At 46.9% G+C, this 16,263-nt stretch overlaps 1 protein-coding gene across 3 annotated transcripts in view; it reads left to right on the top strand.

The window, feature by feature from the left end:
* Nucleotides 1–16,263, top strand: part of LOC120056894 (glutamate receptor 4) — a 226,099-nt gene that overhangs the window by 179,839 nt on the left and 29,997 nt on the right. For 2 of the 3 annotated variants that reach the window (XM_039005160.1, XM_039005159.1), the window contains exons 8-10: nt 503–607; nt 2,684–2,788; nt 15,774–15,980. In XM_039005160.1, coding sequence (XP_038861088.1) covers nt 503–607; nt 2,684–2,788; nt 15,774–15,980 — 417 coding nt within the window. Of the gene's footprint in view, nt 1–502; nt 608–2,683; nt 2,789–3,933; nt 3,967–15,773; nt 15,981–16,263 lie in introns of those variants that run through there. The other variant, XM_039005161.1, reaches the window with a different exon arrangement.

Here is a 16,263-nt window from a genome sequence, read left to right as displayed (position 1 = left end):
TTTTGTGAATTCCACTCAAAATGTTCTCACCAGACTGTTCCATAACCTAATGAAACATTCTGGGAACATTTAAAGAACAGATTAAATGTGTTCTAGGAACATTCTTGCAACATCAGGTGAATGTTTTATACAAACATTCTATAATCATCAGCACGACTGGACAGTTGTTGTGTTATAAGAACATTTGCCCGAACGAATGTTCTGGGAACTTTCACAGAGCCAAATTTGGTTTGTTGCGTCAAGGATGTTACATCAAATTACATCACCAGTCAACACTACATACTATGTCATATGTAATCTATCTTATTAAAAGTAAAATAAAGGTATACTTCCACTCTGATGTAGTTGCAAAATTCTGGTCATTTCCAGGATTTCCAGAAATCATGGTCAGATGATTCCTGATTTCCTTCTTATTACCTCATGATTCTGGGAATCTTCCAACCAGGATTTCTGTTAATTTTGGTAAAGTTACCGGAGTTGAATACTCTGATACTGTTTGCAGGTCCGGTTGCAGGGATTAACAGGTAATGTCCAGTTTGACCACTATGGACGCAGGGTCAACTACACCATGGACGTGTTTGAGCTGAAGAACAACGGACCCAGACGGGTAAGAAGACTAGTGCTGTGACCGCCTCACCCACCTATGCTGCACCTCACTGGCTCACCCACCTATACTGCACCTCACTGGCTCACCCACCTATGCTGCACCTCACTGGCTCACCCACCTATACTGCACCTCACTGGCTCACCCACCTATGCTGCACTTCACTGGCTCACCCACCTATACTGCACCTCACTGCTCACCCACCTATACTGCACCTCACTGGCTCACCCACCTATACTGCACCTCACTGGCTCACCCACCTATGCTGCACTTCACTGGCTCACCCACCTATACTGCACCTCACTGGCTCACCCACCTATGCTGCACCTCACTGGCTCACCCACCTATGCTGCACCTCACTGGCTCACCCACCTATGCTGCACCTCACTGGCTCACCCACCTATACTGCACCTCACTGGCTCACCCACCTATACTGCACCTCACTGGCTCACCCACCTATGCTGCACCTCACTGGCTCACCCACCTATACTGCACCTCACTGGCTCACCCACCTATACTGCACCTCACTGGCTCACCCACCTATGCTGCACCTCACTGGCTCACCCACCTATGCTACACCTCACTGGCTCATCCACCTATACTGCACCTCACTGGCTCACCCACCTATGCTGCACCTCACTGGCTCACCCACCTATGCTGCACCTCACTGGCTCACCCACCTATGCTGCACCTCACTGCCCACACTATCATACCTTAACTCATTAATTTAAAAACATAACTATATGTTTGAATTTATATTCACTATATGTTTAATTGTTTTCTCAATTTCCATCACTGCCCATGCTTTCTAGCTATAACCATAATTGCTATACCATAATACCACTATACCATAATACCACTATACCATAATACAACTATACCATAATACCAATATACCATAATACCACTATACCATAATACCACTATACCATAATACCACTATACCATAATACCACTATACCATAATAACTGAATCGTATTAAAAACATAATATGCACGTTTGAGCAATGAATAACTGTATGTTTAATTTCTTTCTGTTTGAAATGATAGAAGAGAGCGAACATCATGTCATTATCTGTTTATCTGTTTAGCATTGTCTGTGTCTGTAGAATCTGTGTATTGTGTATCAGTGTTCTCTATATTCAAGTTGCTGCATGAATAGTATACTCAAGCTTCGACAATGTGTGTGCGCGCCTGCGCCTATGTGTGTATGTTTAGTGCTGTTTGTGTACTGTATGTGTGGGACTCCAGCCAACTACGGTAGGTGGACAGAAAGCAGTGGAGCGGTAGAGAGAGAAAGTGATAGAGGGAGGAGAAGAAGAGGGGAGGAGGGGAGGAGGAGTGTGTTCATCAATCAGCAGGCTGCTTGGGCCTGCCCGCTGGCTGGCTCCGCGCGCTAGGAGTCCTGTCAGGACAGGAGGGAGGGGGGCTGGGTACACACACGTGCGAACATACAGACACCTCCATACATGCACATGCGTGCACACACACACACGCTCACGCATGCACACACTCACACCTCTCCACCGCCCCCCAAAAGCTCGTCAATCATTCCTACACTCAGCAGGGAGAGAGAGGAGCAGTTCACGACCAGCCCGCCATCACTCCCTCCCCCCCACTCGTCTTCTTGATCCATGGCAGACACCACCAATTTATATGGCAGACATTTATACTGACTGCCTTAGCTTGACTCACCTATTATACGACTCATGTACTGTATACTAAACATTTCAACATTGTGTACTTTAATGTACTGTACATGACACATCCAAGCATACTGTACAATTTGTGTGGCTCTTATTCTTTGCTTGTATATGCACACATTATCTCAGATACTCTCACAGATCTTAACACCACATCATGAAACATAAATACTGGAAACTACACACCAGAAATGCACTGCACACACTGAACACACACACCCTCTACACACCCTCTACACACCCTCTACACACACTGTACACACACTGAACACACACACCCTCTACACACACTGAACACATACACCCTCTCCACACACCCAACACATACACCCTCTACACACTCACCCCTGTGTTTGACTGTGTCCTCTGTCTCCAGATGGGTTACTGGACGGATTCAGACAAGCTGGTTCTGATCCAGAATGAAGCCCTCCTTCCCAATGAAATCCTGGAGAACAGAACTGTTGTAGTCACCACTATCATGGTAAGACACACTACAACCCCACACACATGCGCATACGTGCACACGCACACAAAGAGACACACGCACACAAAAGAGACACAGACACACCCCCTCTAGCGCGCTCATGTCTTAATGTTCTCCCGGACAGGGCTTTACTCTACCTTCCTCTGCCTCAGGGCAGACGTTCAGTCACACAAAGAGACACAGACACACACACCCTCTAGCACGCTCATGTCTTAATGTTCTCCCGGACAGGGCTTTACTCTACCTTCCTCTGCCTCAGGGCAGACGTTCAGTCACACAAACACAAACACAATCCAAAACACTCACCAACATTGGCACTGCAGATGCTTTTGAGACGTTGTTACACTAGGTGTGATGGAGATGTCATTGTAAACATGTCACTGTAAGTGCAGTACCTACCATGACTAGTCTAGTCACCTTTATAAAATGCATGAGCTGTGCTCTGTATCCTTGCCAGAGACTGCTACACATGCATTTTGAGAATTGTTATTTAATGAGGCCAGAAAGTCAGATTCTATACTCAAACACACACACACACACACACACACACACACACACACACACACACACACACACACACACACACACACACACACACACACACACACACACACACACACACACACACAGAGACAGAAACTCTCTGGGCTGATGTCAGAAGGTTGTGTCCTCCTACGTAACACTCATTGTTTACTTAGTGGGCTACTTACTAGGGCTCAGGACCCAAATGATACCTTCCTGTTTGCTTGATAGTTGTTTGTTACATTCGGTTTCTCCTTCTTTTTGCACTGATACTGTAACACTCGGTTGCATGTAATGTGTAACTATGGGTACTAAATCAGGATTTTCACACTACTGAGCTGAACCGAGCCGAGCCAAACCAAGCTGTGCTGAGCTGGCCTGGTAATGCATTCATCCTAGTTGCTGGAACCGGGCTGACAATGTGAAAAGGAAATATCTGGGGCCAGCACAGTTCGTTCGGGTCGGCATGATAGTGTGAAAAGGGTGAAGATTTACTGTGTTTCTGAAAGTAAAGGTGGTTAGTTAGTTGGAGAGAACACGGTAAGGAAAGCAGAGTGAGTAGAAGAGGGATGGAAATGGGATTGGAGAGTCATACCTCAGCAGAATCCTCCTCTTTTCAGCCCCTGGTGAGGAACCCCATTTTAAGAAACTGAGAAAATGGACACAAGCTGAGCCCAAATGACACATCCCTTATTGGGAGACAGACGGACAGTGTTGGACACAGCCAGAGCCAAAATGAACCCCCTAAAGACACAGACTGATGCAACGGAGAGATGCGTTGTGAATTCTAATGCACACCTTATTAGGAAACTGACCCAAGGGAAGGATCTATCCAGAGCCAAAATGAACCCCTTCAAGAAGACCCAAAATGGACACAATCTGACCAAATGTTTAAGTAAATGAACAAGAATGTGGCGGGATAGGAGCCACAATGGACCCTTCTTCCTGCCTAAAGACACAAAAATGTTTGTTCTTCTAATCAAACATCACATTAACATGGTTGCGCTTAACTGTGTGTGTGTGTGTGTGGATGTCTGCGTGTGTGTGCGTGTGCTTGCGTGTACGTGCGTGCCCGTGCGTGTGTGTTAGTGTGTGTATGTCTGCACATGTGTGTGTTTGCGCGCAATTGGTCTCAACCAACTGTAGGATATAAATGTTCTTATTACAGGAATGTCCATGCCTGGCATATTGCAGGTGATTATGGGTAATACAGTATTTGAAATTGAAATGCAAAAATGTAGGAATAGATGTTGAGATTTTAACGAAATAACTTAAAAAAGACTGCTCTGAATCTGTCAGTTTCCATTCAATTTTTGTATATAACTGCTTTATAATACACCTTCAAAAGCACTGCCTAAGAAATCATTTTATAGAGCATGATAATATCAGTGTTTAACCATGCCGACTGTGTCGGATAGAGTCTCTAATGTGTGTTTGCGCTTGATAATGTACTCGATAATGTTTGTTTACTGTAATATACACTAATTAAGCTTTTACTTCAGTATTACATTCTGTGGTGACTACAATAAGACAAACAGTAACACAAACTGTTTTGGCAATGCATTGGAGAGAGAGAGAGAGAAAGCTGGCATGTTTTGTGTACATCAAACCAGAAGGGACGATAAACTCGGGAGTTGGCATTCACACGGCGGAGGGGGAGTTTTGTTTGTTGTCCATGCAATGCTTTTGTTTGTGGTTTTTCTGGCTTTCATCAGCTACCATATGGCCAAAGGAACGCTCCAATGAAAAGAGCCAGGCAGCTGTTCAGCTGTTTCTCATGTAAATATGCTATTCTTTCTGATGACAAGACTTCATTTGGGCTCCTGAGTGGCGCAGTGGTCTAAGGCACTGCATCTTAGTGCTAAAGGCGTCACTACAGACACCCTGGTTTGAATCCAGGCTGTATCACAACTGGCCGTGATTGGGAGTCTAAAAAGGCGGCGCACGATTGGCCCAGCGTCGTCCGGGTTTGGCCGTTATAGGCCGTCATTGTAAATAAGAATTTGTTCTTAATAACCTCTACCGACCCCCCCTCCCGGATCCGGGATCATCCTCATCAAAAAAGCTGACTAGCATAGCCTAGCCTAGCGCCACAGGGATATCATATAATATAATTTCATGAAATCACAAGTCCAATACAGCAAATGAAAGATAAACATCTTGTGAATCCAGCCAACATTTCCGATTTTTAAAATGTTTTACAGCGAAAACACAATATATATTTATATTAGCTCACCACAATAGCCAAACACACAACGCCATTTTTTCACCGCAAAGATAGCTTTCACAAAACCCACAAATAGAGATAAAATTAATCACTAACCTTTGAACAACTTCATCAGATGACAGTCTTATAACATCATGTTATACAATACATTTATGTTTTGTTCGAAAATGTGCATATTTATAGCTATAAATCCTGGTTTTACATTGGTGCCATGATCATAAATAGCACAAAAACAGCCAGAATAATTACAGAGAGCGTGAAATACATAAATACTCATCATAAAACATTTATGAAAAATACATGTTGTACAGCAAATGAAAGATAAACATCTTGTGAATCAAGCCAATATTTCCGATTTTTTAAGTGTTTTACAGCGAAAACACAACATATACTTATGTTAGCTCACCACAATATCCAAAAACACACCGCCATTTTTCCACCGCAAAGGTAGCTTTCACAAAACCCACAAATAGAGATAAAATTAATCACTAACCTTTGAACATCAGATGACAGTCTTATAACATCATGTTATACAATACATTCATGTTTTGTTCGAAAATGTGCATATTTATAGCTACAAATCCTGGTTTTACATTGTGAATATGGCGCCAAAATGCACCAAATTGTCCGGAGAAATTTTGGACAGTCACGTAATCTAACCAAAAAACTCATCATAAACTTTGCTAAAAAATACATGTTGTACAGCAAATGAAAGATACACTGGTTCTTTATGCAACCGCTGTGTTAGATTTTTTTTAAATAACTTTAGTACAAAGTACAGCATGCAATAATCTGAGACAGCGCCCAGCCATTCTCCGCCATGTTGGAGCCAACATATTCCACAAAAATACGAAATAACATCATAAATATTCTCTTACCTTTGATGATCTTCCATCAGAATGCAGTGCAAGGAGTCCTAGTTCCACAATAAATCATTGTTTTGTTTTAGAATGTCCATTTCTTCTGTCGAATTAGCAACTTTGGCTAGCATGGTGGCGCTCAAGTGTCCATCAATGTTTGGCGCATGGAATGAAAAATTCAAAAACTGATAATAAAAGTCGAATAAACTGGTCAAAGTCAGTTGAGAATCCATCTTTAGTATGTTTTTCTCGTATGTATCCAATAACGTCCAAGACGGAGCATTTCGTCGTGTCTACCTAACGCATTGCAGAAAACAATATGGTGCTCTCTGGTGCGCAGCAAAATACTGCCAATATGGCGGACCTGTCACTCCAAAAGCTCTCATTCGGTCTCACATCAAGCTAGACACCCCATTCAACATTCTACTGCCTGTTGACATCTAGTGGAAGGCGTATGAACTGCATACAGATCCATAAATAAAAGGCAATTGAATAGGCAAGGCCTTACACAGAGACCCATTTTCAGAATTTTCAGTTCCTGTTTGGAAGTTTGCTGCCAAATGAGTTCTGTTTTACTCACAGATATAATTCAAACAGTTTTAGAAACTTCAGAGTGTTTTCTATCCAATAGTAATAATAATATGCATATCGTATGATCTAGAACAGAGTACGAGTGTCACGCGGGACTAGGTGGGTGAAGGAATCAGACGCAGAGAGTTCCAATTGCGAAAAGTGCTCCTTTACTATAGCACACAAAAAATGAATAAGCCCAAACATACAGGGCGCAGCGAACAACTTGAATAACCCAAAACACAGGGTGCCAAGTAATTAGAAAAATAAATACACCTCTACCTAAAACACACACACGTAACATAAAGACAATCCCGCACAAAACAAGGGCGGGTCTACCTACTACATATAGGGAAGCTCATTAACCGAAAACAGAAACACAGGTGAAACTAATAAGACAAAACAAACAGACAAACGAAAAAGGGATCGGTGGCGGCTAGTAGGATGGTGACGACGACCGCCGAGCACCAACTTCGGCGGAAGCCAACTTCGGCGGAAGTCGTGACAGTACCCCCCTCCTGACGCGCGGCTCCCGCAGTGCGCCGCCACCGGCCTCGAGGACGACCCGGAGGGCGAGGCGCCGGGCGATCCGGGTGGAGGCGGTGGAAGTCTCTCAGTAGAGAAGGATCCAAAATGTCCCCCACCGGAACCCAGCATCTCTCCTCCGGACCGTACCCCTCCCAGTCCACAAGGGGACCCCTCAATATCCAGAGGGGGCGGAGGGACCTCAGGCACCTCACTTTCTTGCAGGGGACCAGCCACCACCGGCCTGAGGAGAGACACATGAAACGAGGGGTTAATACGGTAATACCTAGGAAGTTGTAACATATAACACACCTCGTTTATTCTCGTCAGGACTTTAAACGGCCCCACACACTGCGGCCCCAGCTTCCGACAGAGCAGGCGGAGGGGCAGGTTTCGGGTCGAGAGCCAGATCCTGTCCCCCGGTGTGAATATTCACACCGGGGGCCTCACTGCGGTGCTGGTCAGCGCTCCTCTTCTGCCGTTGTCCCGCTAACCTTAGCGATTCCTGGACGGCTTTCCAGGTGTCCTTGGAGCGCTGTACCCATTCCTCTACCGCAGGAGCCTCGGTCTGGCTCTGATGCCATGGGGCCAGGACCGGCTGGTAACCTAACACACACTCAAAAGGGGACATGTTCATTGAGGAGTGGCGGAGGGAGTTCTGAGCGAGCTCAGCCCAAGGAACATACCTCGCCCACTCACCAGGCCGGTCCCGGCAATATGACCGCAGAAACCTGCCCACATCCTGGTTTACGCGCTCCACCTGCCCATTACTCTCGGGGTGAAAACCCGAGGTCAAGCTGACCGAGACCCCCAGTCTCTCCATAAACGCCCTCCAAACTCTGGACGTGAATTGGGGGCCCCAATCAGAAACATTTGTCCTCAGGCACCCCATAATGCCGGAAGACATGGGTAAACAAGGCCTCCGCAGTCTGCAGGGCCGTAGGGAGACCGGGCAACGGGATGAGACGGCAAGACTTAGAAAACCGATCCACAATGACCAGGATCGTAGTACCTCCCTGGGATGGGGGAAGATCGGTAAGAAAATCCACCGATAAGTGTGTCCACGGCCGTTGTGGAACGGGGAGGGGCTGTAACTTCCCTCTAGGCAAGTGCCGAGGAGCCTTGTTCTGAGCGCACACCGAGCAGGAGGAGACATAAAATCTCACGTCCTTAGCCAACGTGGGCCACCAGTATCTCCCTCTAAGACTCCGCACTGTCCTCTCGATGCCAGGATGACCCGAGGAGGGGAGAGTATGAGCCCAACGGATTAGCTTATCCCGGACCCCCCCCCGGCACGTACTGAGCCCCCGCTGGACAGTTAGGGGGGGGCGGCTCTAACCGTGAGGCTCTCTCTATCTCCGCGTCCACCTCCCATACCACCGGTGCCACGAGACATGAAGGTGGAATGATGGGAGTTGGCTCAACGGACCGCTCCTCGGTATCATAGAGGCGGGACAGCGCGTCGGCTTTGATGTTTTGGGAGCCTGGTCGGTATGAGATGGTGAACTGAAACCGGGTGAAAAACATGGCCCATCTAGCCTGACGCGGATTTAGTCTCCTCGCTGCCCGGATGTACTCGAGATTACGATGGTCAGCCCAGATGAGAAAAGGGTGTTTCGCCCCCTCAAGCCAATGTCTCCACACCTTCAGAGCCTTGACAACAGCTAACAACTCCCGGTCCCCCACGTCATAGTTTCGCTCCGCCGGACCGAGCTTCCTTGAAAAGAAGGCACAAGGGCGGAGCTTGGGCGGTACGCCCGAGCGCTGGGACAGCACGGCCCCGACCCCCGCCTCGGACGCCTCCACCTCCACTATGAACGCTAAAGAGGGGTCCGGATGCGCCAACACGGGCGCATTGGTGAACAGCTCCTTCAGACGACTGAAAGCTCTGTCCGCCTCTGCTGACCAATGCAAGAGCACAGGTCCTCCCTTCAGCAGTGAGGTAATGGGAGCAGCCACCTCACCAAAACCCCGGATAAACCTCCGGTAGTAATTGGCAAACCCTAAAAACCGCTGCACCTCTTTCACCGTTGTCGGAGTCGGCCAATTACGCACGGCTGTAACGCAGTCATCCTCCATCACCACCCCGGAGGTGGAAATACGATAACCCAGGAAGGAAACGGCCTGTTTGAAGAACTCACATTTCTCCGCCTTGCAATACAGGTCTTGCTCCAGCAGTCGCCCAAGTACCTTACGCACCAGAGACACATGCGCTGCGCGTGTGGCAGAGTAGATCAAGATGTCATCGATGTACACTACCACTCCCTGCCCGAGCAGGTCTCGGAGAATCTCATCTACGGAGGATTGAAAGACAGCTGGAGCATCTTTCAACCCATATGGCATGACGCGGTACTCATAATGGCCAGATGGAGTACTAAATGCGGTTTTCCACTCATCTCCTCCCCGGATACGCACCAGATTATACGCACTCCTCAGGTCCAGTTTTGTGAAGAAGCGCGCCCCGTGAAATGATTCCACCGCCGTAGCGATGAGAGGTAGTGGGTAACTAAACCCCACTGTGATGGAATTTAGACCTCGATAATCAATGCACGGGCGTAAACCACCATCTTCCTTCTTCACAAAAAAGAAGCTCGAGGAGACAGGTGATGCAGAGGGCCGAATGTATCCCTGTCCCAGTGATTCAGTAACATATGTCTCCATAGCCACTGTCTCCTCCTGGGACAAAGGATACACGTGACTCCTAGGAAGTGCAGCGTTCTCCATGAGGTTTATCGCGCAGTCCCCTCGACGATGGGGTGGTAATTGGGTCGCCTTCTTTTTACTGAAGGCGATAGCCAAATCGGCATATTCAGAGGGAATGCGCACGGTGGAAACCTGGTCTGGACTCTCCACCGTAGTCGCACCAACGGCAACTCCTATACACCTGCCTGAACACTCCTCTGACCACCCCTTAAGAGCCCCCTGTCGCCAGGAAATCACCGGGTTGTGCTGAGCTAGCCAGGGAATTCCCAACACCACTGGAAACGCAGGTGAGTCGATAAGGAACAGACTAATCTGCTCCTTATGACTACCCTGCGTTACCATGTCCAGTGGTACCGTGGCCTCCCTGACCATTCCTGACCCTAATGGTCGGCTATCTAAGGAGTGCACGGGGAAAGGTAGGTCTAACGACACAAGGGGAATCCCAGCTTTAACGCGAGCCCCCGATCTATGAAATTCCCAGCTGCGCCTGAATCGACTAGCGCCTTATGCTGTAGAGAGGGAGAAAACCTCTTTCCCCGGGTTAACACCGAATATGACCGACAGGAAGCTCTGGGTAAGTCTGGTGCTGACTCACCTGGGGTGATCGAGTAGTGCTCCGCCTGCCCTCCCGACTCCCAGACGAGTTCCTCCAGCACCGGTCGGCCGTGTGCCCTCGCCGACCACAATTGGTGCAGGAGGACACTCCTCCTCCGGTCCCCCTCGACGCTGCCCCCCCTAACTCCATAGGGATAGGAGCAGGAGGGCTGGGAGGTGGAAACGACAGGACCTGTTCCGAACGTCCGCGGGCAGCCAGCAGGTTGTCGAGACGGATGGCCATGTCAATAAGTTCATCCAGCGTAAGGGTGGTGTCCCGACACGGTAGCTCCCTGCGGACGTCCTCCCTAAGGCTACATCGGAAATGGTCTATTAAGACCCTGTCGTTCCACCCTGCTCCTGCGGCCAAGGTCCTGAACTCCAGGGCAAAGTCCTGTGCGCTCCTCGTCTCCTGACGCAGGTGGAACAGCCGTCCACCCGCCGCACGACCCTCTGGTGGGTGGTCAAACACAGCTCGGAATCTGCAGGTGAACTCATGGTAATGATCCCTCGCCGAGTCTGGGCCATTCCACACTGCGTTGGCCCACTCGAGAGCTCGTCCAGTCAAACAGGAGACGAGGGCGCTCACGCTCTCCTCTTCGGAGGGAGTAGGACGAACGGTTGCCAGGTAAAGTTCCAGTTGGAGAAGGAAACCCTGACACCCAGCCGCCGTTCCATCATACTCCCGTGGGAGCGTCAGCCGAAGAGCCCGGAGCTGGATGCGGTAGCAGGAACAGGAGGTGCTGGAGTAGGGGGTGCTGGAGATGAGGTGGGAAGGCCACTCCTCTCCCATCGATCCATCCTCTCCATCATTTGGTCCATAGCTGAACCAATCCTGTGGAGAACACTGGTATGATGGAGGACCCTTTCCTCCATCGATGGGAGAGGAGATGCGGCTGCTCCTGCTGATTCCATAAGTGGGGCGGGATTCTGTCACGCGGGACTAGGTGGGTGAAGGAATCAGACGCAGAGAGTTCCAATTGCGAAAAGTGCTCCTTTACTATAGCACACAAAAAATGAATAAGCCCAAACATACAGGGCGCAGCGAACAACTTGAATAACCCAAAACACAGGGTGCCAAGTAATTAGAAAAATAAATACACTTCTACCTAAAACACACACACGTAACATAAAGACAATCCCGCACAAAACAAGGGCGGGTCTACCTACTACATATAGGGAAGCTCATTAACCGAAAACAGAAACACAGGTGAAACTAATAAGACAAAACAAACAGACAAACGAAAAAGGGATCGGTGGCGGCTAGTAGGAGGGTGACGACGACCGCCGAGCACCGCCCGAACAGGCAGGGGAGCCAACTTCGGCGGAAGTCGTGACAACGAGGCAGTTTAAATTTGGGCACGATTTTTTCCCAAAGTGAAAACAGCGCCCCCTATTAAGAAGAAGCCTAGTTAAATAAAATAATAATAATTGGACTGGTATAGCAATCATTAATCCACAGTGGTAGCTCTGAATATGGCTAATCTCTAGACTGATAGCAAACGCCTTTGTCTGTCGCTCACCTGATTCAATGGCTATATTATTCAAAGGGTTTCAGACAAAAAAGCTATTTTTTATTGGTGTTAGTCAGATAATGAATATACTTTATAACAATGGCACTGACTGAATATATTTCGGCAGAGCTTGGAACCGCACACCTTTCTAACCCTACAGTACTGAACGTACCATTATGGTCCCGAGGGTCATGTTTTAACCTTCTCAGAGTGTATGTGGGATAACGTTGCACAAAAACCCTACAAGGGACCTAAGGGGAACATTGCCTAATGTCTTTAGAACTGCTCCTGTTTGCTAGGGGTATGTCAGAATAAGAAAGGGGGGTCGCCTCCAGTACATATCCAATCAATACCCACTACTACAGCTAGCATACGTCTCCTGTTTCACCATGAGGAATGAGAGATGGCTTTAAGATTGTTCTCATTCATCAAATACCCATTTCCACCTCATATCAAGGACAAGGCAACTGAATGGTGTTTTACCCCAACAGCAGCAGCTGGGGGACTTACTGAGAGCACCTTAACGTTTTCAAATATATTTTTCCACTCATGCTTGAAATGTGCTCAATTTACTGAATGTCATGCAGCCAAGTGAAAAATAAAGGTTTGATTTGTGCCGTAAGTGGTTGGTGATGACACAGAGATGCGACACAGAGATGTTTTGAGAGAGACAGGGAGAGAGAGAGATGTAGGTTATAGTCAAGACCCATTATTTTGAAGTTTATTATTGTACATACTCCTCACCTATCAGACAGACTGTGTATCTGTCAATTCGATTGTCAACTCCAACTCACACACATACACTTACTGGACTCTCTTCCTTCTACTTATGTGTGTGTACGTGTGTGTGTGTGTGTGTGTGTGTGTGTGTGTGTGTGTGTGTGTGTGTGTGTGTGTGTGTGTGTGTGTGTGTGTGTGTGTGTGTGTGTGTGTGTGTGTGTGTGTGTGTGTGTGTGTGTGTGTGTGTGTGTGTGTGTGTAACGCTATGTCTAATAGGGTTCATTACCCACTGAGACAAGGGGTGTGGGAGATTATTGACCAGCCTGTCAGCCATGATCAACTTGGACGTGGAGAGTCTGGAAACATTTCAAATCTGCTGCTGACTTTCAGCATTCTTTAAGAGTTCTTTAAGCATTATCAACATTTTTTCAATGTCCTTTCTGTCTGTCTCTATCTCTGTCTGTCTCTCTCTGTCTTTCTGTCTGTCTCTATCTCTGTCTGTCTCTCTCTGTCTTTCTGTCTGTCTCTATCTCTGTCTGTCTCTCTCTGTCTTTCTGTCTGTCTCGATCTGTCTTTCTGTCTGTCTCTATCTCTGTCTGTCTCTCTATGTCTTTCTGTCTGTCTCGATCTGTCTTTCTGTCTGTCTCGATCTGTCTCTCTGTCTACTGTCTGTCTGTCTCTCTGTCTCTCTGTCTTTCTCTGTCTGTCTCGCTTTCTCTGTCTATCTGTTTGTCTCTCTGTCGTTCTGTCTGTCTCGATCTGTCTCGATCTGTCTGTCTGTCTGTCTGTCTGTCTGTCTGTCTGTCTGTCTGTCTGTCTGTCTGTCTGTCTGTCTGTCTCTGTCTCTCTCTGTCTGTCTGTCTCTCTCTGACTGTCTTTCTGACTGTCTTTATCTCTGTATTTCTCTCCCCCTCTCTTTCTGTCTTTCTATTTTGCTCTCTCTCTTTCTGTCTCAATTTCTCCCTTTCTCTGTCTCACTTTCTCTCTTTCTCTGTCTCACTTTCTCCCCCTCTCTGTCTTTCTCTCCCCTTCTGTCTCTGTCTTGCGCTCTCTCTCTCTCTCTCTGTCTCTGTATCTCTCTCTCCCTCTATATCTCTCTCTCTCTCTTGCTCTCTCTCTTTCATACTGTATCACAGTACCATTTTAAATAATAGCCAGTGTAACATTCAACGGCTGTTTTATCGTCCACATCTGTGATCAAGAAGTTGAAACATTGGTACATAATCTTTGAACAGGAACTCCATATTCATAGAAAAGCAATCTTGTTTGTCCATTTTGGAAGATCCACACAATATCATACTGTCAGCACTATTTGTTGCTAAATTGTGTAGGCCTATTTCTTGGTCATGTCTACAACATACAGTGGGGCAAAAAAGTATTTAGTCAGCCACCAATTGTGCAAGTTCTCCCACTTAAAAAGATGAGAGAGGCCTATAATTTTCATCATAGGTACACTTCAACTATGACAGACAAAATGAGAAAAAACAATCCAGAAAATCACATTGTAGGATTTTGAATGAATTTATTTGCAAATTATGGTGGAAAATAAGTATTTGGTCAATAACAAAAGTTTATCTCAATACTTTGTTATATACCCTTTGTTGGCAATGACAGAGGTCAAACGTTTTCTGTAAGTCTGGCCCATTCCTCCATGCAGATCTCTAGAGCAGTGATGTTTTGGGGCTGTTGCTGGGCAACACGGACTTTCAACTCCCTCCAAAGATTTTCTATGGGGTTGAGATCTGGAGACTGGCTAGGCCATTCCAGGACCTTGAAATGCTTCTTACGAAGCCACTCCTTCGTTGCCCGGGCGGTGTGTTTGGGATCATTGTCATGCTGAAAGACCCAGCCACGTTTCATCTTCAATGCCCTTGCTGATGGAAGGAGGTTTTCACTCAAAATCTCACGATACATGGCCCCATTCATTCTTTCCTTTACACGTGTCTTCCATTTCCTAATAATTGCTCCCACAGTTGATTTCTTCAAACCAAGCTGCTTACCTATTGCAGATTCAGTCTTCCCAGCCTGGTGCAGGTCTACAATTTTGTTTCTGGTGTCCTTTGACAGCTCTTTGGTCTTGGCCATAGTGGAGTTTGGAGTGTGACTGTTTGAGGTTGTGGACAGGTGTCTTTTATACTGATAACAAGTTCAAACAGGTGCCATTAATACAGGTAACGAGTGGAGGACAGAGGAGCCTCTTAAAGAAGAAGTTACAGGTCTGTGAGAGCCAGAAATCTTGCTTGTTTGTAGGTGACCAAATACTTATTTTCCACCATAATTTGCAAATAAATTCATTAAAAATGTGATTTTCTGGATTTTTTTTCCTCATTTTGTCTGTCATAGTTGAAGTGTACCTATGATGAAAATTACAGGCCTCTCTCATCTTTTTAAGTGGGAGAACTTGCACAATTGGTGGCTGACTAAATACTTTTTTGCCCCACTGTACATACTGTATGTGTTTGTGCACGCTTGTCTGCTGTCTATTTTTGAGTGAAAAATCCAACGGGCAAAACTGGTTGAAATGACATAATCATTATGTTCTAATGACGTCAATTCAACCAGTTTAAAACATGTATTCAAATAATATCATTATGACGTCACTTAAACAACATTTTGAAATTACAACGTCACTCATTCTGACCTGGTGTCAACCAGTTATGCTCACTGGGCAAGTGACTGTCTGTGAGCGGGGGACATGTTTGCCAGTTTGACCCTGTGGTCCCTGTGGTGTGTGTGTCACTTTGTAGGAGGGTCCCTATGTCATGTTGAAGAAGAACTCGGAGTTGTACGAGGGCAACGACCAGTATGAAGGCTACTGCGTGGACCTGGCCTCGGAGATCGCCAAACACATTGGCATAAAGTACAAGATCGCTATCGTGCCCGACGGAAAGTACGGCGCCCGGGACCCGGAGACCAAGATTTGGAATGGCATGGTTGGGGAGCTGGTGTACGGGGTAAGAGGGACAGGGGACTGAGGTGTGTGTGTGTGTGTGTGTGTGTGTGTGTGTGTGTGTGTGTGTGTGTGTGTGTGTGTGTGTGTGTGTGTGTGTGTGTGTGTGTGTGTGTGTGTGTGTGTGTGTGTGTGTGTGTGTGTGTGTGTGTGTGTGTGTGTGCGTGCACCTTGATTTTGTTGACCCACTTTTAAAGTTTATTTGATGCTGGGTTTCACTCACACTTTACATTAATATGTAAATCTGTTTAGTTAAAGGCAGCCAATGAACTGAAGACACATAATCA

This window comes from Salvelinus namaycush, chromosome 12 (genome assembly GCF_016432855.1).
Source record: "Salvelinus namaycush isolate Seneca chromosome 12, SaNama_1.0, whole genome shotgun sequence".
NCBI classification, from domain to species: domain Eukaryota; kingdom Metazoa; phylum Chordata; class Actinopteri; order Salmoniformes; family Salmonidae; genus Salvelinus; species Salvelinus namaycush.
This window is presented reverse-complemented; position numbering and strand designations above follow the sequence as displayed.